The following is a 22,338-nucleotide window of genomic DNA, read 5'->3' on the forward strand; positions in this document are numbered from 1 at the left end:
GACTCCACAAACAGCAGTGTGATAATGATCAGATCATCTGTTTTTTTAGTGATGTTGGCTGAGGGATAAATCTTGGCCAGGACAATGGGAAAACCCTCCCTATTCTTCTTCGGAATAGTGCCATGGGATCTTTTATGTCCACTTGAGAGGGCAGGCGGGGCCTCAGTTTAACATCTCGCCCGACAGTGCAGCAGTGGAGTGCCAGATTATGTGTTCAAGTCCCTGGAGTGGCACTTGACCCACAACCTTCTGACTCCGAGGCGAGAGTGCTACCCACTGAAGCGTGGCTAACACTGTAAGAAATTGGGGATCAGGTGGTGGTGGGGGAGAGGAAGAGTAATTGTGTTAAAGGTTTGTTGGCTCATTAAGTTGTTACACTTCCACTTGCAAGCACAGGTATTTATCAGATATCTTTCTTTTACAGTCTCGTGAACTGCAAGTTAGAAGCGCAGCATGTGCAAGCTCTCAGCACGATCCTGCAGCATCATCCTCCGCTGGCATCGCTTGAGTAAGTCAAAAGCTTCTTCGTAATGTCTTGGTACAGAAAGCTCCCTGCCCTGTGAGGTTCAAAGCAATTGAAATCAGTGCCACAGCTGATCTGTGCAGAGAAGAGCAGAAGTATCTCATGGTTCATTTCCTTCTTTCTCTCAACAGTTCCTAGCACCGAACTTCTCTCTCGGCCTTCCTCTTGAAATGTCCTTCTGTTTCACAAATACAATCCCAAATGCTTATAATAACAACAACAACAATTACAACTTGTATTTAATGTAGTCAATTGTCCCAAGGCGCTTCACAGGAGTATTATGAGATAAAAAATTTGACACCGAGCTGCATAAGGAGAAATTAGGGCAGGCTTGGTCAAAGAGGTAGATTTTAAGGAGCTTCTTGAAGGAGGAAAGAGACTTAGAGAGACGGAGAGGTTTAGGCAGGGAATTCCAGAGCTTTGGGCCGAGGCAACAGAAGGCATGGCCACCAATGGTTGAGCGATTATAATCAGGGATTCTTGAGGGCAGAATTAGAGGAGTACAGATATCTTTTTGGGGGGAGGGAGGGTTGTGGGGCTGCAGGAGATTAGAGATCGAGAGGGGCGAGGCCTTGGAGGGATTTGAAAACAAGGATGAGATTTTTGAAATAAAGGTGTTGCTTAACCGGGAGCCAATGTAGGCCAGCGAGCACAGGGGTTAGGACACGGGCAGCTGAGTTTTGGATCAGCTCTAGTTTACATAGGGTAGAATGTGGGAGGCCAGCCAGGAATGTATTGGAATATCAAATCTAGAGGTAACAAAGGTATGGATGAGTACTTCAGCAGTGGATGAGCTGAGGCAGGGACGGAGAAGGGGATGTTATGGAGGTGGAAATAGGTCGTCTTAGTTATGCTGCAGAAATGTGGTCGAAAGCTCATTTCAGGGTCAAATATGACACCAAGGTTGTGAACAGTGTGGTTCAGCCTCAGACAGAAGTTGGGGAGAGAGATGGAAAATGCTTGAAGCTATCATTAAGGAAGAAATAGCGGGACATCTAGATAGGAATAGTGCAATCAAGCAGACGCAGCATGGATTCATGAAGGGGAAATCATGTTTAACTAATTTACTGGAATTCTTTGAGGATATAACGAGCATGGTGGATAGAGGTGTACCGATGGATGTGGTGTATTTAGATTTCCAAAAGGCATTCGATAAGGTGCCACACAAAAGGTTACTGCAGAAGATAGAGGTACGTGGAGTCAGAGGAAATGTATTAGCATGGATAGAGAATTGGCTGGCGAACAGAAAGCAGAGTCGGGATAAATAGGTCCTTTTCGGGTTGGAAATCGGTGGTTAGTGGTGTGCCACAGGGATCGGTGCTGGGACCACAACTGTTTACAATATACATAGATGACCTGGAAGAGGGGACAGAGTGTAGTGTAACAAAATTTGCAGATGACACAAAGATTAGTTGGAAAGCGGGTTGTGTAGAGGACACAGAGAGGCTGCAAAGAGATTTAGATAGGTTAAGCGAATGGGCTAAGGTTTGGCAGATGGAATACAATGTCGGAAAGTGTGAGGTCATCCACCTTGGGGAAAAAAAACAGTAAAAGAAAATATTATTTGAATGGGGAGAAATTACAACATGCTGAGGTGCAGAGGGACCTGGGGGTCCTTGTGCATGAATCCCAAAAAGTTAGTTTGCAGGTGCAGCAGGTAATCAGGAAGGCGAATGGAATGTTGGCCTTCATTGCGAGAGGGATGGAGTACAAAAGCAGGGAGGTCTGCTGCAACTGTATAGGGTATTGGTAAGGCCGCACCTGGAGTACTGCGTGCAGTTTTGGCCATCTTACTTAAGGAAGGATATACTGGCTTTGGAGGGGGTACAGAGATGATTCACTAGGCTGATTCCGGAGATGAGGGGGTTACCTTATGATAATAGATTGAGTAGACTGGGTCTTTACTCGTTGGAGTTCAGAAGGATGAGGGGTGATCTTATAGAAACATTTAAAATAATGAAAGGGATAGACAAGATAGAGGCAGAGAGGTTGTTTCCACTGGTCGGGGAGACTAGAACTAGGGGGCACAGCCTCAAAATACGGGGGAGCCAATTTAAAACCGAGTTGAGAAGGAATTTCTTCTCCCAGAGGGTTGTGAATCTGTGGGCTTCTCTGCCCAAGGAAGCAGTTGAGGCTAGCTCATTGAATGTATTCAAGTCACAGATAGATAGATTTTTAACCAATAAGGGAATTAAGGGTTACGGGGAGCGGGCGGGTAAGTGGAGCTAAGTCCACGGCCAGATCAGCCATGATCTTGTTGAGTGGTGGAGCAGGCTCGAGGGGCGAGATGGCCTACTTCTGTTCCTAATTCTTATGTTATGTTCTTATGAGTCGGTGGCTAGGGAATGGAGTTTGTGGCGGAGACCGAAAACAATGGCTCCTGTCTTCCCAATATTCAATTGGAAAACATTTCTGCTCATCCAGAACTGGATGTCGGACAAGCAGTCTGACAATTTAGAGACCATGGAGGGGTCGACAGAAGTGGTAGTGAGGTAAGGCTGGGTGTCGTCAGTGTACATGTGGAAACTGACGCAGTGTTTTTGGATGATGTCACTAAGGGGCAACATGTAGATGAGAAATAGGAGAAGGTCAAGGATAGACTCTTGGGGGACACCAGAGGTAATGATGTGGGGGTGGGAAGAGAAGCCGTTGCAGGTGATTCTCTGGCTACAATTAGATAGATAAGAATGGAACCAGGCGAGTGCAGTCTCACCCAGCTGGATGACAGTGGAGAGGAGTTGGAGAAGGATAGAGTGATGAACCGTGTCAAAGGCTGCAGACAAGTCAAGAAGGACGAGGAGCGATAGTTTGCCTTTGTCACAGTCACAAAGGATGTCATTTGTGACTTTCATGAGAGCCATTTCAGTGCTGTGGCAGGCACGGAAACCCGATTGGTGAGATTCAAAAATGGAATTGTGGGAAAGGCGGGCATGGATTTTGGAGGTGACAACACGTACAAGGATTTTGGAGAGGAAAGGGAGGTTGGAAATGGGGCGGTAGGGGACAAAGGTGTCGAGGATTATTTTTTTTGATCAGAGGGGTGATTTGAGGGAGATGGGGATGGTACCTGAGGAGAGAGAACCATTAACAATGTCAGCTAACATGGGAGCCAGAAAAGGAAGTTGGGTGGTCAGCAATTTGGTGGGAATAGGGTCAAGAGAGCAGGAAGTGGGTCTCCTGGACAGGATGAGCTCGGAAAGATCATGAGGGGAGATCGGAGAGTAACTGGAGAAAGTTATGAGGTACATTATAGCGGGCACATTGGTGCTAATGCGATTTTCTCACTGTACGCATTGGTCGGTTTATATGAATCTATGTTGTTTGTGAGGGGAACTGAAGTAGTGGTTCTATTTGCAAACTGCCACCAATAGATAAGTTCGCAACATAGAATCGTTTCCTTTGGGAAGTACCTAAAGTGACATGACAGGAATCCAGAGTTGCTCGGTGCTGGGGAACAGGCCGGGGTAAATTTGAAGAGCCCAGCGACTAGATTAGTGAGATTTCTAGAAATCTTGGGGTTGAATTTTCCATAGGGAATCTCCCGCTCGACCACAGTAATTTCAGAGGAAGCGCCATGAAAACCCTGGAAAAATTGGCATAAAGGGGTGATCCCCACAGAAATTCACCCCCGCCCACCACCGTCCCTTATTTCCAACTCAATTTTATTTTTTGCAGTTATCAATACTTGACTGTCTGCTTTTGTGCCATATCTTTTCAATCCCATGCTTGAGAATTGGCATTGACCATCCTGGCCACATCCTTCCACTGACCTGCTGCAGATTTCCTTTGGATGCTCCTTTTGTTGGTTCCTTGCCCCACCTAATCCCTTGAGGTCGCACTTCAAGGCTGGAATCTGCCAATCAGGGGCCTCACTGCACTGCAGCTGATCTTGGCCACATTTTGGAGGATGCCTGCCCCTTTAATACTTTACGAGCTTTTCAATTGTGCAGCAGTGGGCTACTTCCTATCCACCTGGCCTAAACCAGCGAGCTCCCAATCGGGAGCATTGCTCACACCTAAACCAGCGAGCTCCCAATCGGGAGCATTGCCCATACCTAAACCAGCGAGCTCCCAATCGGGAGCATTGCCCATACCTAAACCAGCGAGCTCCCAATCGGGAGCATTGCCCATACCTAAACCAGCGAGCTCCCAATCGGGAGCATTGCTCACACCTAAACCAGCGAGCTCCCAATCGGGAGCATTGCTCACACCTAAACCTGCGAGCTCCCAATCGGGAGCATTGCCTATACCTAAACCAGCGAGCTCCCAATCGGGAGCATTGCTCATACCTAAACCAGCGAGCTCCCAATCGGGAGCATTGCTCACACCTAAACCAGCGAGCTCCCAATCGGGAGCATTGCCCATACCTAAACCAGCGAGCTCCCAATCGGGAGCATTGCTCACACCTAAACCAACGAGCTCCCAATTGGGAGCATTGCCCACACCTTTGAGCTGATCCAATTGAGCTGACCTGCTCTGCTAAACTTTGGCAGGGATTAGGCCTAGCAGAAGATGCTACCTTGTGATTGGTAAAGCTATTTACCTTACTTTCTAAACGGGTGACATAGTTTGTGTGCTATGAAGCTTTTTCCACCTACATGAGAGATAATTCTGTGCACAGATTATTGCAGTTTCTGTGCTGCAGTTGTGTCATTGACCTGATTCCATCAATAAGCCAGTCAATCATTTGCTCGGCAGAGCAGAGTGTTGATTCTCAGCTCGACTCGGTTGGATAACTTCCCATTATGGGCTGGATTTTCCTTTCGGAAAGTGCCTGTTTTCAGGCAGTTCTAAAAGAAGATGGATTAGGAGGCCCACCGCTCGAATTCCTGCTCCTAAAACTGAGCACCGAAAGTTTCCACTACCTTCACCACCAATGCTGCCAGCCTCCAGCAAGGGAGTGGGGCACCGAGGGAGTGGGGCACCGAGGGAGTGGGGCATGGCATTCCCCTCTCCTTCCAAGGGGAAAGCCAGAAGAATGGAAGTTGAAAAGACTTCTGCCTCCTTTCAAATAGCCTATCTCAAGTGCTGCTGCGAGTTCCTCTGCAATACCATGGCTTTTTCCTCTCCAGCAGTGACAAGTCCCTCTGATGAGTGGAAATGTTACCAGGAGCCCACTCCATATACACAATGTGTCCAGATCATGGTGGCTTTGGCTGATGGGCAGAGGTCCAGCCCCACCCACTTCTGTTGGCGATACTGCTCCTTAAGGAAAATCCATCCCCCATATTTTCACACTCTGGTTATGTTTTAACAGGCTATGAATCTTAAATAAAATGTCCTTTTCTAACAGAAGTATCAATCCTTCCTATGTTTTTCTTTAGCCTGTCTGGCAATGAACTGAAAGACCATGGTTTAAGAACACTTGTTGAGATTCTACCAGATTTTCATATTTCCAAATTGATAAAGTAAGTCTTTAGATCATTGATTATTATCAGTAAGGTGTGCGTGCAACTTGTGGTGTATTAACTGGTAACAGTAAGTACACTTGTTTTATATTAATGATGGTTAGAGGTTGAATTACAGAGATGCCTGATGCAGTTTCTTTTCAGGCAGAATGGAAGTACATAACACATAATGGCCAGTGAGGGACTCCGTACCCATCTGAAAATCAGTCCTAAACCATTACATGCTGCATTAAATAAGTAATTTTTTTTTAATGAAAAACTACTGTTGCCACATTGCACTGAGGTGAGGATGCAGCCCAGACAGAAGGACAAGGAGTGAGTAGTGTTCCTGGTAAATGAGTATTTGTCAGAGTTAACTACAGTAGAATTGGGATGAGTGTGTAGTTTAAGTTCCAGGATATCATTTCCATTAAATCAAGGCGGTTCAGGTGCCACGTATACATTAATGCAGAGGAATACAGACCATGATTTACTGTGAATCAACTAGTATTTGATGTGCTCACTGATGTCTTGAGAAATAGAATGTGTTTTTACATCCATTGCTCATGTTCAGTCATTTAAAAACCCTTTCTATCTTAGCCTCAGCAACAATGGCATCTCTGAAGATGGTGTTCTGTGCTTGGCATCGGTCCTGAAGAAATGCCCCAGGATGTTTGAGGTTGAAGTGAGGTAAAGAAGAACAAAGGAAAGCTTTTGTTAATGGAGTTAGTAACGTGCGGGAAGTAACGTGCGGGAAGTAACGTGCGGGATGTAACGTGCTGGATGTAACGTGCGGGATTTAACGTGCGGGATGTAACGTGCGGGATGTAACGTGCTGGATGTAACGTGCGGGATGTAACGTGCGGGATGTAACGTGCGGGATGTAACGTGCGGGATGTAACGTGCTGGATGTAACGTGCTGGATTTAACGTGCGGGATGTAACGTGCGGGATGTAACGTGCGGGATGTAACGTGCGGGATGTAACGTGCTGGATGTAACGTGCTGGAAGTAAAGCACAAAGTGAGGCTCGGAGGTACAGCAGCCTCTGAAACTGAATATTATGAGCAGAACATCCCGTTTAGCCAAATGTGCATCACAGAATGTAGAAGGGATAAACTGAGTCCAGAGTACACCCTTTGATTGAAGAAAGCTTCACACTACAAGTACCAGATAGTGGGTTTGTACTGCATTAATATATCTACAAATGGAAATTCAGAGTTCGTTACATCACCTGATCTTTTGAAGATATTTTCAAAATCTTGGTATAGAATCTTCTTATATTTGTCCTTGCACATTGCCTACCTACCCGCCCAGCCATGGGCCCATATGAATCAGAATCAACTTATACAGTGAATTCATAAACATCACAACCATCTGTCCATTTGGATCTGGCTGAAAGTTGGTCATTAAAGCCAACAGAGAAGTGAGATTATGTATCCAGAATTGGCGTGGAGGTGCCCCCGAAGAAGGGTATGGTAATGTAGTGCTTATGTTACTAGAATAGTAATCCAGAGACCTGGACTAATAATCCGGAGAACATCAGTTCAAATCTCACCATGGCATTTTGAGAATTTGAATTCAGTTGTAAAAATTCTGGAAATAAAAAGCTGCTATCAGTAAAAGTGACCACAAAGCTGCTGGATTGTCATTAAAGCCAAACTGGTTCGCTATTGTCCCTTAGGGAAGGAAACCTGCCATCCTTACTCAGTCTGGCTTACATGTGACTCCAGTCCCACACCAATGTGGTTGACCTTTAAGTGCTCTCTAAAGTGGCTTCGCAAGCCACTCCGTTGTATCGACCAACTACAATGCAGCGGTTCAAGAAGGAAGCCCACCATTACCTTCTCAGTGCAATTAGGGATGGACAATAAATGCTAGTGACTCCCACATCCTAAGAATGATTTTCTTTTGAAAAACCTTGGTGACTTGCTGCTGCGACACCCTGTAGCCAGCATATACTGATGGCGGGGGGAGTAGGTGTAAGCACCACCATTTTTTTTAATACAATAGGGAATAAGTTCCTTTCAGGAATTGGCCATTTGAAGTCAAGCACAAGCCATTGATGGCCCTATAACAAGGAGAGGGCCATGCCTTTGGAATTTTATACTCTTGTGCTGGCCACACCTGAACCCATTAGAAATGGTTGTTGGTGTCTGAAGCACTGCTCAGCTACTCCAGTGCATTGTGGGAAGGGCTTGTAATTTGTGCTGCAGTCTGCTCCTGTGAGGCCGACCGGTCTGTTTCCATGTTGTAATTTCTATGTAAGGCAGGGCCATTATAGGGTCAGCACATGGTAGGAACTCTGGCTCGGAGAGCCACAGCCAGACTGCACGCAGGTTGAAAGGGGCACTGAGCAGGGCTCAGGCTTCAGCAAGTCCGAATGCCGAGAGTCAGCACCCGATGCACATCAGTGTTACTGGCACCGAACATTGCATTATCTGTCCCGTGAGTGTTATCAGCCGATTTTCTCATGAAGAGCATCACAGCCAAGCTTAATCCTATCCCCATCCACAATCAAACGTGCAGAGTTTCCAATATTTCAGCAGCCATCAGGAAGAGGAACATTAGCTGACTTTCCTGATCACTCTCCCCACGGCACACCAGCTGCTAAGTCAATTTCAGCAGAGACGTGTCACATTAATTTCTGTATTTAAAAATCTAAAGGGATTAGATAATGTAGCCTATGACAAGCTATTTTAGCTTGCCCAGAACAGTAGGTCACGGCCTGCACTCGAAGAGGTGGGGGGGGGGTAAATTCAAAACTAATCTGCGGAAACAATATTTCAGTGAGCAAGTGATCAATCTATGGACCAGGCTCCCTAGGGAGATGGTGGAAGCAATTAGTGTTGATTTATTTAAATGCAAATTAGATAGATTTATTTCAGAAAATAATATTTTGAGATACAGTATGTGAGTAATTTAAGACATGACATCTAAGTGTAGCATGTTTGGGAGAAACCGGTGACTTTAGACCTATGGGTCTCAAAGTTGTCCACCACTGGAGTTTCTTTGCGACATGTCTGTGTCTGTTATAGACTATTTGCTAGAGATTGATTGCTATGATTGTTGTATATGGGACTATTTGGATGGTAGTAAGTGGACTAGGTGGGCCTTGGTCTTTTTTCGCCTAGCAATTCCTATGTTCCTAAATTAGCTAATGGATCTCTGCTTTTTTTGGTGTGTATGTCTGAATATCACATCGCTGAGTACATTTATCCACTGAGCCATCAGTTCTTGGATTTATTAAGAACACATAACTTGTGGGCTGCAGGGCCTACTCCTGTTCCTACAACTCACTGTGCACTGAGCTTTGCCTGGCTATATGATAGGACTCGTGGTCCTCGTCCAAATTATCCACCTGGATATTACTCTGTCACAGTCTCTCTTTTAACAGAACAGTAGTATTAGGATTGAGACCATATGGAGGAGGTTCATGCTCTAAACTTCAGATTAAATGAGTAGTAACAATTCACTCCCATGCGTCAATGGTTTGTTGAGGCACGGTAATCAGTATTATGGACCTTGCTGACAAAAGGTGATCTACTTATCCACATGCATTTAACTTTAATTTTTGTTTGTAATTTAATTTCTACAGCCTGAACCATCACCAGACAGTGTTAATTAAATTTGCAGATCAGCATGAAGGCACTGAAGTGAGGTAAGAAATTCTGTACAGAAAGGAGTCATTTAAATACATTTGTACACAATAGAGTACTCCCGAATCCTGGTTTCCAAACTCCTTTCTCATTGCTAACTCATTATCAGGGTCACTGATTTCTGGTGACGGAATAAGTCAAATTCTGATTTTGTTACACGGAATTCTGGGACATTTGCTGGTGTTTTGGGATCTACATTCTGTGATCCTGTCACTTTATAATTGGGGCCCCTGGTTTGTGATGATTAACAAAATCAAATTCTGTATTTATTACATAGGTTAATGGCATTATCCTGGTGTTTTCTGAAAACCACAAATTGTGGCTTCAGCCATTTGATGTCAATGATCTTTCCAAATGAATGTTCTTTCTAGTGATGGTTGAACAGTCTTGGTGTGATGGCTGGGGTTTGGTTTAATTTAATTTGTCCCATCGCACTGAACTTGGTCCAGATTGATAGAAGTTCTGGAACTCACTTGGCAAATACAATATTTGAATTCACATATATTAAAATTTTGCTTGAGCATTTAACCGGACAACTTGAGCCTTGAATAAGAAAATAAACGCATCGTTTTGTTATAAGCAATGAGCTATTTGTTAAGGATTTGAGATGGAGGAACAATCACACTGCTAGGACTTGGAAGCTGGTAGGCTACCTTGTCTTCTAGCTTTCCCGTGTTGGAAAATAAGCTTACTGGGAATTTCCTCTGGGTGGGGTGGGGAGGGGGGAGGGGGGAGTTACTCCCATTCCGAAAGCACATAAATGGCATTTCCCCCAAAGTTACGGCAACCAATCGGGAAGAACCCTGCCAAAAATTCTCAGCAGATGTCCTTGGCCAGTTCGTGAGCAGAATGTTTCAGCCCTGCTGAAAATATGGCTCGTTGGCCAATTCTTTCCATTGCAAGCCAAGGTAAGCTGCCAACCAGTCACAGAAGTCCAAGTGTAGGGAAAGGTTTGCAAACATTCTGCATCCACACCAACTCCAGATATTGGCTTGTCGCATTTGAATTATGATTTATTATTATTGACAAAAGCCAATTTTATTCTAAATTATATTTAGTATAGTAAATGCATATAACGCACAGGACTGATATTTCTCTGATCTGAAAATCTATTTCCTTTTTACAGAGATGAACTGAATACTCAGCCGGTTGATTTTAAATTGAGCAACATTGGAGATTCAAAGACTAAGCCAGCGCCATTAAGAAAACTAAGGTAAACTGGTCTAAGGAATCCATGAAAGTATTTAATAAGTCGCCTAGATAGATGTCCAAAGAAAGAACCTGCCTTATGTCCTTGGGATCCCCCAAAACACTTCACAACTGATGGATTGAAGTTTGATGATTACTGCTTTTATGCAGGCAACACAATAAGCACGAGATTCTATACTCTGTCCATCGATTGTGCTCAAAAACCAGCACTTTAACCCATAAAAACACTAAAGGGGCGCGATGAACATTCATGCTTTATCATAAATATACACAGGGTATACAGTCCACCTCTCCCCCTCCAACCCCCCCACCAAAAAAACAGAAAGGCCTAGAACTATGAGCGCACCCAGAAATGGACTTGCAGGGGGCACTGGGAGCAATCGCCGCGCCTGAATGAATAGGCCCAAGGAGCACGTAATATTGGGCCTGGGGCCTCATTATCATCAAACTCGCGAGCTGCAAACACCTAATGTACAACAAAAGTGAACATTGCATTGATTCCTAAAATCTACTCTTAATTTGCAGTTGGTTAATTTGAAATATCTGTTAATTATTTCTTTCAAGCAAAAAATTGCTTTCTGTGCTACTTTATTTAAATTGCTTCATTCACACTAACTGGGCAATTCAAACTATTTGTTCAAACTGTAGACTGCAATAGGTTGGAAAATACCTTCCAACCATAATGGGTGGAATCAACAATTGATGGCTGTGCTGAGAGCATTGTTAGGAAGGGAAAGCGAAGGCCCTCCAATGAAATGGATGGAAAGAGCAACAAGCTCAAGTTGATCTCTGATCCCAATTTTGCCAAGAGTGAATTTTTCCTGTTTTGAGAAAGAGTTGGTTTGTGATTTGATGGAGCAGAAATTTGTTTGGGCGGTACTGCAAGAAAGACGATACTACATCGGCCTCCCGTTATACACCCTGCCTGATATCCAGTGCTGTTGCATATCGAGCGGTGCCTATAACAGGCAGTCCATGCAATACCAGCTGTTATGTGCTGTCGCCAATGCAAACCTCCACGCTAATATGTTTGATTTTCTACACTGATATTATCAACACAAATAAGAGAATTACATAACATGAGGAATAAAAGTTGTCACTTTGGTTCAGGATTCCCAATTCACTTTTTAGTAGATGTGATATCCAAGATTAAAATGGGTTGGGGGAACTTTGTATCAATAAAATCTGGATGCCCTACCATTGGCTCAAAGGACACATGAGACAAGACAATCAAACACATGAGGACAAACCATAATAAGCACTACAGTGACAGCTTTTACAAACATCACAAACCCAAACAATTGCGTATCATTGTGCTTTAATATTGTATAACCTCTCCGCCAGTCCATGTTTGAGGTCCTTGGGAAGTGTCCCTATGTTTGAGGTGCTAGGGTTGAGTTGTTCAGACACACAGTCCATTTGGTAATCACCGAGCTCCCTGTGCTGAACCATTTATATAATCTTGCCATGAACTCTTTTGCAGTCTGACCAACTGTTGTTTTCAACCGAAGCATTTGGAAGAGCTGGGCTCTGCACTGGAGCATTGCACTGATCTAGCAGAATTGGAGTAAGTGATGGCAAAAGACTTTTGTTCACCATCCTATTTTAGTGTCTTCAAAGAGCTTGCTCTTGTTTCCACTCGCAGCTGTCTTTCAGCTTTGTGTGTAATTACAGTATTAGAAATCATTCAATAATATTGCTCCTTATTTAGCTATTTCTTCAAGTCACAATAAATGCTTTGATATCACAGCAGCACAATTGTGTGCCATTGCAAAGGTAAAAATTACATTTTGTAACTGTTGGTTTGATAGCCTGGTCAAAGTGGCTGCTATTCTGTGCTTTTATGGACAATGGCAAACTCCCCTCCAAGTCACACACCATCCTGACTTGGAAATATATCGCTGTTCCTTCATCGTCGCTGGGTCAAAATCCTGGCACTCCCTCCGCAACAGCACTGTGGGAGTACCTTCACCACACGGTCTGCAGCAGTTTAAGAATGCGGCACACCACCATCTTCTCAAGGGCATTTAGAGATGGGCAATAAATGCTGGCATTGCCAGCGACGCCCACATCCCCATGAACCAATATAATAAAAACCACCTCTCTGGGGGAAGTTACGCGTACGCATCGAAATGTATCTTTGTTAAACCCAGAAGTCGGTGTGTTGGAGCCAGCTTATGAACATTTTCGTTGATTTTATCAACCCTCCCAAAGCCAAACCCATGCGCTCTTTACCATTAAAATTCACCCCAATATATATGAAATCTCTAACTCAATATATTGGAGATCTCAAACTCAATAGATGAGATGACCCTAAACTCAGTAGGTTGGGGTGATTTCAAGCTCAGAATATGGGGAGAACTCACAAACTTACTAACCAAAAAAAAAGACAGTGAGTGATTCTTGTGAATGTAACATTTTTACCTGAGACATTTTATAAAGTATCACATGTTAGGCTTGTTAGCAAAAATGAAGCCCATGGAATAAAAGGAGCAGTAGAGTAGCATGGATACAAAATTGGCTAAGGGATGAAAAACAGAGAGTTGTGGTGAATGGCTGTTTTGGGGCCTGCAGGGAGGTATACAGCGCCGTTCCCCAGGGTTCAGTACTGGGCCACTGCTGTTTCTGATATACATTAATGACTTGGACTTGGGGATACAGATCACAATTTCAAAATTTGCAGATGATACGAAACTTGGAAGTGTAGTAAACAGTGAGGAAGATAGTAATAAGACTTTAAGAGGACATATTCAGGCTGGTGGAATTGGCAGACACATGGCAGATGAAATTCAATGCAGAAAAATGTGAGGTGATACATTTTAGTAGGAAGAATGAGCAGAGATAATACATGTTAAATGGTACATGGGGCCGTAAGATCAGAGACACTTGTGGGTGTTTGTGCATAAATCTTTGAAGGTGGCAGGACAGGTTAACAAAGCAGTTAATAGAGCATATGGGATCCTGGGCTTTATAAATAGAGGCATAGAGTACAAAAGCCAGGAAGTTATGCTAAACCTATATAAAACACTAGTTCAGCCCCAGTTAGAATATTGTGTCCAATTCTGGGCATCACACTCTAGGAAGGACATGAAGGCTTTGGAGAGGGTAAAGAAGAGATTTCCTAGAATGGTTCCAGGGATTACAGTTACATGGATAGATTGGAGAAACTAGGAGTGTTCTCCTTAGAGCAAAGAATTCTGAGGAGATTTGATTGCGGTGGTTAAAATCATGAAGAATTTAGATAGAGTAAATAGAGAGAAGCTGTTTCCAATGGCTGAAGGGTCGATAACCAGAGGGCAGAGGTTTAAGATGATTGGCAAAAGAACCAGAGGCGACATGAGGAAAAACTTTTTTACGCGACGAGTGGTTAGGATTTGGAATGCACGGCCTGATAGGATGGTGGATACAGATTCAATAGTAGCTTTCAAAAGGGAATTGGATAAATACTTGAAGGAGAAAAAATTGCAAGGATCTGGTGAAAGAACCGGGGAGTGGGACTAACTGGATTGCCCTTCGATAGAGCCAGTGCATACTCGATGGGTCAAATGGACTCCTTCTGTGCTGTACTATTCTATGATTCTATACTTACAACTCATTTATCTTCACAGTTTATCTAATAACTCACTTGGAGATAAAGGATTCAAAACGTTAGTTGAGCTCCTACCAAAGCTGCATGTTTCAAGACTAATAAAGTAAGTTCATGTGAAAACCTAATTGGTGTCATCAAGTGAAATAAAACGTAAACTGCTTCTTACATTCAGTGGCATTTTATTCTGCCTCCTGGCAATGTACTTTATAGAATACATGGATTGAATTGCAGTTAAATTCTAAGCAGATTATGAGTTGGGTTTGATGTCTATAAATGTTGTTGGTACAAATGTAAAGGCTGAGGGTAGCTTTACTGCAATTCCATTTGATGAAGTTTTGTGCTGCTATATCTTTGCTTTTTGATGGCACTTTCTGTGATACATTGTAGGATCCTTCCCTGTCCCAGCATAGGCTTGGAGCAGGAAATATCAAGGGTATCACAAATGGGTGGTTAATGTACGATGCATAGTTTGTGGGATGCTAAATTATGGGGATTGTGACATAAACTCCCGCTAACAGTAGCCCATCAAGAGTAAAATTTATCTCCATATTGCTTTGTATCACAGACTCAAAGGATTTATCTCCATTCACTCTGACCACAAATCGAGTTAATGTGGGCGCACAGAGTGGCTGAATGGGAGATTGAATCTGGTATATAGTAATGGTTCTCCCTTACCATACACATGTGGTGATCTCATTTCAACCAGCATACCGTTGAGCTGAGTCACTGGAAGTAAAATAGCATTGGTAGAATAAGCAGAATCTCTGACTTGCTTTTTTCCCTGCCACCTGTGTGGCTCCAATGATCTTCCTGCAATCCGTGGACAGTCGGAGGCTAAATTTAAATTAGTAAGGAAACCAACAGAAAATGATTGTGTAGCCATTGGGCAGTTATTGTTTAGGTAAAAGGAGCGGCGACCATGGGCAGCGTGGAGGCCCTGACCTGCCAGGGAACATAAGCAGCGTGGAGGCATGCCACTTCAAGGTACAGCTGGTGCAGGAGGGCAACGGCTGTGAAGAGTGACGCCATCAAGATCCAGGTCGGTGATTGGAGCGTGGGCAGATACAGCAGGAGCAGCGAGGTCGGGGCGAAGGAGCGGTGAGAGATTGTAGAGGGATGTGATCGGGGCCCAGGGGAAGCACGAGTTCGGGGCCAGGGGCCCAGGAGCTGCAGGGGCCAGCCCACACTGTGATACGTGTGTGCACTAGGTCCGTGCAGCAGAACTGGTCTCCAGTCGTCTTGGGTAATCCTTGCCACTGGACCAAGACCTAGCTCTGTCAAGCCCGTGTGGTGGCTGGTGTGCAACGGTCACCACACGTAAAAAAAAATTCACGCACAGGCATCTTCCACCCTTCAGGATGTAGTTCAGGTCCTTCATTGAAACACCTGTGAGCTCGTCCTTTTTTTTGGCGTGGTAGCAAGTCATCCTCATTTCGAGGGACCGCCTATGATGATGATGATTGTTTAGGCATAAGTTCAAGATTTTAAACTTCTTGGAATGAATTGGCTGTCAGTTTTTAAAAGAATGCTGTTGAAATTTGCTTGGAGAGATTTATTTTTAATACTATGATGGGTTAAAATGGTTGATAACTATAGCAACTGACTCTATAGCAAATCATAAACACAGATGTCGAAAATAACTTTCTATTCCTCACTACAGTGTCAGCAACAATTTCATCTCATTGGTTGGAGTCCTTTGCTTGGCAGGATATCTGAACACAATCAGAGACATAACTGAGGTGGCGATAAGGTCAGTGGAAAACGTTAAGAACATAAGAAATAGGAGCAGGATTAGGGCATTTGGCCCCTCAAGCCTGCTCCACCATCTTCAATAAGATCATGGCTGATCTGATCATGGACTCAGCTCCACTTCCCTGCCCACTCCCCATAATCCTTTATTCGCTTATCGCCCAAAAATCTGTCTATCTCTGCCTTAAATATATTCAATGATCCAGCCTCCACAGCTCTCTGGAGCAGGGAATTCCATAGATTTACAACCCTCTGAGAGCAGAAATTCCTCCTCATCTCAGTTTTAAATGGGTGGCCCTTATTCTGAGACTATGTCCCCTAGTTTTAGTTTCCCTCTGAGTGGAAATAGCCTCTCTGCATCCACCTTGTCAAGCCTCCTCATTATGTTATATGTTTCGATAAGATCACCTCTCATTCTTCTGAACTCCAATGAATATAGGCCCAACCTACTCAACCTATTTTCATAAGTCAACCCCCTCATCTCTGGAATCAACCTAATGAACCTTCTCTGAACAACTTACAATGCAAGTATATCCTTCCTTAAATACAGAGACCAAAATTGGACACAGTACTCCAGGTGTGGCCTCAGTGATACCCTGTACAGTTGTAACAGGACTTCTCTGCTTTTATACTCTATTCCCCCTTGCAAAAAAGGCCAAAATTCTATTTTCCTTCCTGATTACTTGCTGCACCTGCATACTAAATATTTGTGTTTCATGCACAAAGAGGCGTGGAGGTCGTCCTCTCGGCTTACGCCGATGACGTGCTCCTCGCGGTAGAGGATCCCGCTGACCTGCGGAGGATGCGTGAGTGCCAGGAGATTTACTCGGCCGCGTCCTCCGCCAGGATCAACTGGGAGAAATGTTCCGGACTCCTGGTGGGTCAGTGGCGGGTGGACTCCCTGCCGGAGGAGCTCAGGCCTTTTGCCTGGAGCACGACCCATCTCTATCTGGGAGTCTACCTTAGCCCCGACGAGGGAGCCTGGCCGGCGAACTGGCAGGAGCTGGAGGCCAAGGTCGCCGCTCGCCTAGGGCGCTGGACAGGACTGCTCCGAGTGCTGTCCTACAGGGGTCGAGCACTAGTCATAAACCAGCTGGTGGCCGCAATGCTGTGGTACCGGCTGGTCACTTTGACCCCTCCCCCTGCGTTTGTCGCCAAGATACAGAAGAAGCTGGTGGACTTCTTCTGGAACAACAGGAAGCACTGGGTCTCTGCCGCGGTCTTGAGTCTCCCGCTTGAGGAGGGCGGTCAGTCGTTGGTGTGCGTCAGCGCCCAGCTCGCGACTTTCCGTCTTCAGACCCTGCAGAGATACCTTTACGTCGAGCCCCCTCCTAGGTGGTGTGCTCTGGCGAGGTATTTCTTCCGCCAGCAGCTCGACCTCAATTATGACACGCAGCTCCTGTTTGTGAACTTGGGGGGTGCCAGGACCGCCCTCCGGGAGCTGCCTGTCTTTTACAGGGAACTCATCAGGGTCTGGAACAAAGTCTCCACCAAGCGCAGCTCTCCGCCGGCTGGAGTGGCGGCCGTCCTGCAGGAACCGCTGCTCGGGAATCCGTACCTCCACGGCCGAGGTTTTATGTGGCGGTCGGAAGAGAGGGCTGTGGCTGGTGAGGTGACCAGGGTCAGGGACCTGCTCGATGGCGGAGGAGCGGGCTGGATGGCGCCAGACACGCTGGCGCGGCGCCTAAATTCTGCCAACGTCCGCCACGCGGCCGATGCCATCGAGTCGCTAAAAACAGCTCTGGGCCCTGACTCCGTTAGGTGCATCGAGGAGGCTCAAGCACGTGGGGAGATCCCGTCCGAACTGACCCCCGTCCGGACGGAATTCCTCATCGGCGCCAAACCCCGGAACCTCTCTCGGGGGCCGGCGCCTCACAACTTGAGCCGCCTCGGGGAAACCCCCTCCGTGCCTTTCAGTTCCGCGCGGAGGGGTTTCCTGTACGGGCTGCTCCTGCACACCCTCAACTTTGCCATCCTCGCCGGCCGTCCGGACACGCCATGGCGTACCATCTTGCCGTCCGGAGGAGGCGGGGGTCCCCGATGGAGGGCACTCTACGCAGGGGTCCTCCCACTATTCATCGGGGACTTGGCCTGGAGGGTGGTGCACGGAGCAGTGCCGTGCAACAAATTTTTAAGCCGGTTCACGGACTCCCAGGCCGCCTGCAATTTCTGCGGTCTGGAGGAGTCCGTGTTCCATGTTTTTATTGAATGCACAAGGTTGCAGCCCCTGTTCCACTATTTGAAGGGGCTGCTCCTGAAATTCTGGCTGCACTTCAGTCCCACTCTCCTGATCTTTGGGCACCCTGTGCGGAGGGGAGCGGGTAGGTCCGAAGGCCTCCTCGTAGGACTGCTCCTGGGCACGGCCAAGGGTGCCATCAGCCGGTCCAGGCAGCGGGCGGTCGAGGGGGTCGTTCAACCTGACTGCCTGCCTCTCTTCCGTTCTTACATCCGGTCCAGGGTGTCCTTGGAGATGGAGCACGCGGTGTCCACCGGTACGCTCGCGGCCTTCCGCGAGAGGTGGGCACCGGAGGGACTGGAGTGCATCATCACGCTCGGCAACCAAATTTTAATTTGATTTTACGTTTTTAAGTTTAATTTGTTTTAATTGCCGGTGCTTTTAGTGCCCCCCTTCCCTTTTATAGGGGGCACTGGAAAAATTTGATTTTAGCGCCCCAAAAAAACCCCCAAAAACCCCCAAAAAAAAGGGGCCTTGAAAATGTCTGCTGTGTCACCCAGGTCGGGTGGCATGGTTTTAATGTTTTATGTTTTTGCAGGTTAACTCAAAAGAGTTTCATGCACAAAGACCCCCAGGTCCCTCTGTACTGCAGCATTTTGCAATTTTTCTCCATTTAAATTATAATTTGCTTTTCTATTTTTTCTGCCAAAGTGGATAACCTCACATTTTCCCACATTAGACTCCATCTGCCAAATTTTTGCCCACTCACTTAATCTATTTGCATATTTTTGTGTCCTCCTCACAATTTGCATTCCCACCCATTTTTGTATCATTAGCAAACCTGGCTACATTACACTCAGTCCCTTCATCTGTCCTTAATATAGATTGTAAATAGTTGAGGCCCCAGCACCAATCCCTGCGGCACCCTAGTTACTGTTTGCCAACTGGAAAATGACCCATTTATCCTGACTCTCTGTTTTCTGTTAGTTAGCCAATCCTCTATCCATGTTAATATATTACCTCCAGCCCCATGAACTTTTATCTTGTGCAGTAACCTTTTATGTGGCACCCTATTGAATGCCTTCTGGAAATCCAAATACACCACATCCACTGGTTTCCCCCTTATCCACCCTGTTCGTTACATCCTCAAAGAACTCCAACAAATTTGTTAAACATGATTTCCCTTTCATAAAACCATGCTGACTCTGCTTGATTAAATTATGCTTTTCCAAATGTCTCGCTACTGCTTCCTTAATAATGGACTCCAGCATTTTCCCAACGACAAATGTTAGGCTAATTGGTCTATAGTTTGTCGCTTTCTGTCTGCCTCCTTGTAAGTCAGAAGCGATTGTGGGATGGAGGGGAAGTGGGATGTGAAAAGGAGGATTAGGTATGAAGATATTGTCATCTTCAATATTTTCAGCCCCTCCACTGGTCGTTTCAGTAATGGCCAGCACCATTTCCTTCCTGGGGGTTAGGACATGCAGGCACGCCTGTCCCCTTCGGTAAGTTCCTGCTGCCTCCGGTTGTGCAGCACCTTGTCCTGCAAGAGAGAGAGGGAAGTGTGTCCGTGAGTGTCATGCTGTCATTGTTGAATAGCTGGAAGTGCATGGAAGCTGTGAGATGTGGGTGTGAGTCTTGCAGCAGTGTGGAGCATATGAATGTTCGGTATGAGTCCTGATGAATATAGATTGCTGGTAGGTGAGAATGGGTGGAGGGTGGGTGTGGAATTGAAGAGTGGCTGAGGCTGGTGGTGCAGTGGTAGGATGGGTCATTTGAAGATGCATTGACTGACCTTGACCACTTGGGTGAGGTCATCGAACATCTTGCACCGTTGTATCCAGGTCCTTGGGCTAGACCCCTGGCATTGACCTCTACAGCTATCTGCTCCCATTGCCTTTTGACCATGTGTCTGGAGGGGCTTCTGGCTCCTGCGGATCCAGGACTTCAATATCCCTCTAATTTTTTTTTGGGTGCGTGGTCCTTTTAAGTGGCTGTGGGGACATTCAACTTTTGGGCAAGCGCAGTTTCTCCCATTTAAAAGCCAATAAGCGGCCTGTGGGGTACCTCTAGACCACGGCACGGCCACGCAGCTTAGAAGGAACCTTGCAGGACATCTCTCCTCCTTTCCACTTCCTCCACCAAAACCTCCAGTGCAATCGGATAAATTTGGGAGTTCGTTCTTTCCCATGTTGTACCATTCTTCATTGTTTCCCATGTCAGAGTCACTTCCTGCATAACTCCCAGCACCTGCTCCAACCACAATGCACCTCCCCTTTAAGAGGTGCAGGCTAGCTTTAAGCAATGCTAGGAAGTTCTGATTTCGGGCCCCCTGCTGATGCGTGCAGCCAATCAACAGTGTGGTTGGCACTGGCTGCATGGAGAAACTATGCTAACGAGCAGGCAGCACGAAGTTGGAGTGCAGCTATTCTACGTCAGCTTAGCCACATCGTGCACTTTCAGAGCATGATGGGAAATCAAAAGAATATTAATAACAATTGTCTCAAAAGTTTTTATCTATTTAAAAATACAAACCTGTGATTTTTCTTCTGAATCATTGAAATGGGAACTAAGTGTTTAGTTATTGACTTAGGCCTGGAATTTCCTTGGTGGCAGGGTGGGGTGGAGTGGGGTGGCTACTCCTGATTGGCCGCTGTAACTTTGGTGGCAGATCAGCAGAAACCCTGGTCACATGCGTCAATGGGGTTTCGCTCGATCCTCCTTCAAAGTTACATCGACCAATTGGGAGCAGCCCCCCAAGGATATTCCCAGCATTCGAATCAAAAATGGATTTTATTTGTTAAGATAAATGGAGTTTCCTTTCTAAGCAGTTCTATGGGCAAACTGCAGACTGGTAATAGCAGCTGTTTAGTATATGGAACACTCCCTGTGTTTTGTCATCAGAGCAAATTAAATTTATCATCATATCTACAGACTAAAAATAAATTTCAGGGACATAACGAGGGGACAGCTGTAAAGCAGTTTTCAGCCTCTAATGTCTACATGATGTCACACTATTTACTATGTACAACATGTGCCATTGTGTTACTTGAGAGATTTAGTAAAAGGTTACTTATTGGTTATTTTACATTGAATAAGAAGCAATCTGCTGCCTCCGGGGAGATGGTGGGCATGTTTACGCCTCTGAACAGCTGCTGTGTTGTCCCCACTACCGGGTTAGTTGTGATGCCTAGGTCATTCTGGGCAGCAGAAGCATTTCAGTGCTTCAATAAAATATCATGCCCACTTCAAACTACCTGTTAGTATCTGGTCACATCCTGTTCCATGGACAAATTGTACTGTTCGGACATTGACCACACTGCCACTTTAAAACCAGAGAATGCCTTGACCACAAGCAGTGTGCTGTCATAATCAGATTTATTTTTATTTTTATTTATTCATGCGATGTGTAAGGCCAACATTTATTGCCCATCCCTGATTGCCCTTGAGAAGGTGGTGGTGAGATGCCGCCTTGAACCGCTGCAGTCCGTGTGGTGAAGGTACTCCCACGGTGCTGTTAGGGAGGGAGCGCCAGGATTTTGACCCAGCAACGATAAAGGAATGGTGATATATTTCCAAGACAGGACAGTGTGTGACTTGGAGGAGGAAAGATTTGGAGTAGTACATTTTATAACTGCTTTCAGTTTGATGTTTAATAAACTTTATCTCTTTTTTAATTTCCATTTTAGTTTGGGGAAGAGTGGAAAAGGATTAATCAAGTTCCATAGGAATGACAGGTAATTCTACTATACTTTGAATTGACAGTGTATTAAAGAAATATTTCTGTAGTGTCTTATCACATGTGTCAAACATCTCAAAGCATTTTACATATATAAACTACTTTACTTCTAAGTGCAGTAACCGTTACGTGAGCAAATGCGACAGCCATTTCGCATTTTGCAAGATGCCGCAAACAGCTTTTTAGCCTGTTTGGCAATATTATAAAGAAGAAAGATGAAAGTCTCCATTTTACAAAGAAGAAAAACATAAGAATTAGGAGCAGGAGTAGGCCATGCAACCCCTCGAGTCTGCTCCGCCATTCACTAAG

At 45.4% G+C, this 22,338-nt stretch overlaps 1 protein-coding gene across 6 annotated transcripts in view; it reads left to right on the forward strand.

Annotated features, from left to right (window-relative positions):
* Positions 1 to 22,338, forward strand: part of nlrc5 (NLR family, CARD domain containing 5) — a 198,200-nt gene that overhangs the window by 77,319 nt on the left and 98,543 nt on the right. For all 6 annotated transcript variants that reach the window (XM_070896896.1, XM_070896890.1, XM_070896892.1 and 3 more), the window contains 9 exons: positions 425 to 508; positions 5,848 to 5,931; positions 6,511 to 6,600; positions 9,507 to 9,569; positions 10,694 to 10,780; positions 12,260 to 12,343; positions 14,385 to 14,468; positions 16,026 to 16,115; positions 21,980 to 22,027. In XM_070896896.1, the coding sequence (XP_070752997.1) occupies positions 425 to 508; positions 5,848 to 5,931; positions 6,511 to 6,600; positions 9,507 to 9,569; positions 10,694 to 10,780; positions 12,260 to 12,343; positions 14,385 to 14,468; positions 16,026 to 16,115; positions 21,980 to 22,027 (714 nt within the window). The remainder of the gene's footprint in view (positions 1 to 424; positions 509 to 5,847; positions 5,932 to 6,510; positions 6,601 to 9,506; positions 9,570 to 10,693; positions 10,781 to 12,259; positions 12,344 to 14,384; positions 14,469 to 16,025; positions 16,116 to 21,979; positions 22,028 to 22,338) is intronic.

This window comes from Pristiophorus japonicus, chromosome 13 (assembly GCF_044704955.1).
Source record: "Pristiophorus japonicus isolate sPriJap1 chromosome 13, sPriJap1.hap1, whole genome shotgun sequence".
Classification (NCBI taxonomy): domain Eukaryota; kingdom Metazoa; phylum Chordata; class Chondrichthyes; family Pristiophoridae; genus Pristiophorus; species Pristiophorus japonicus.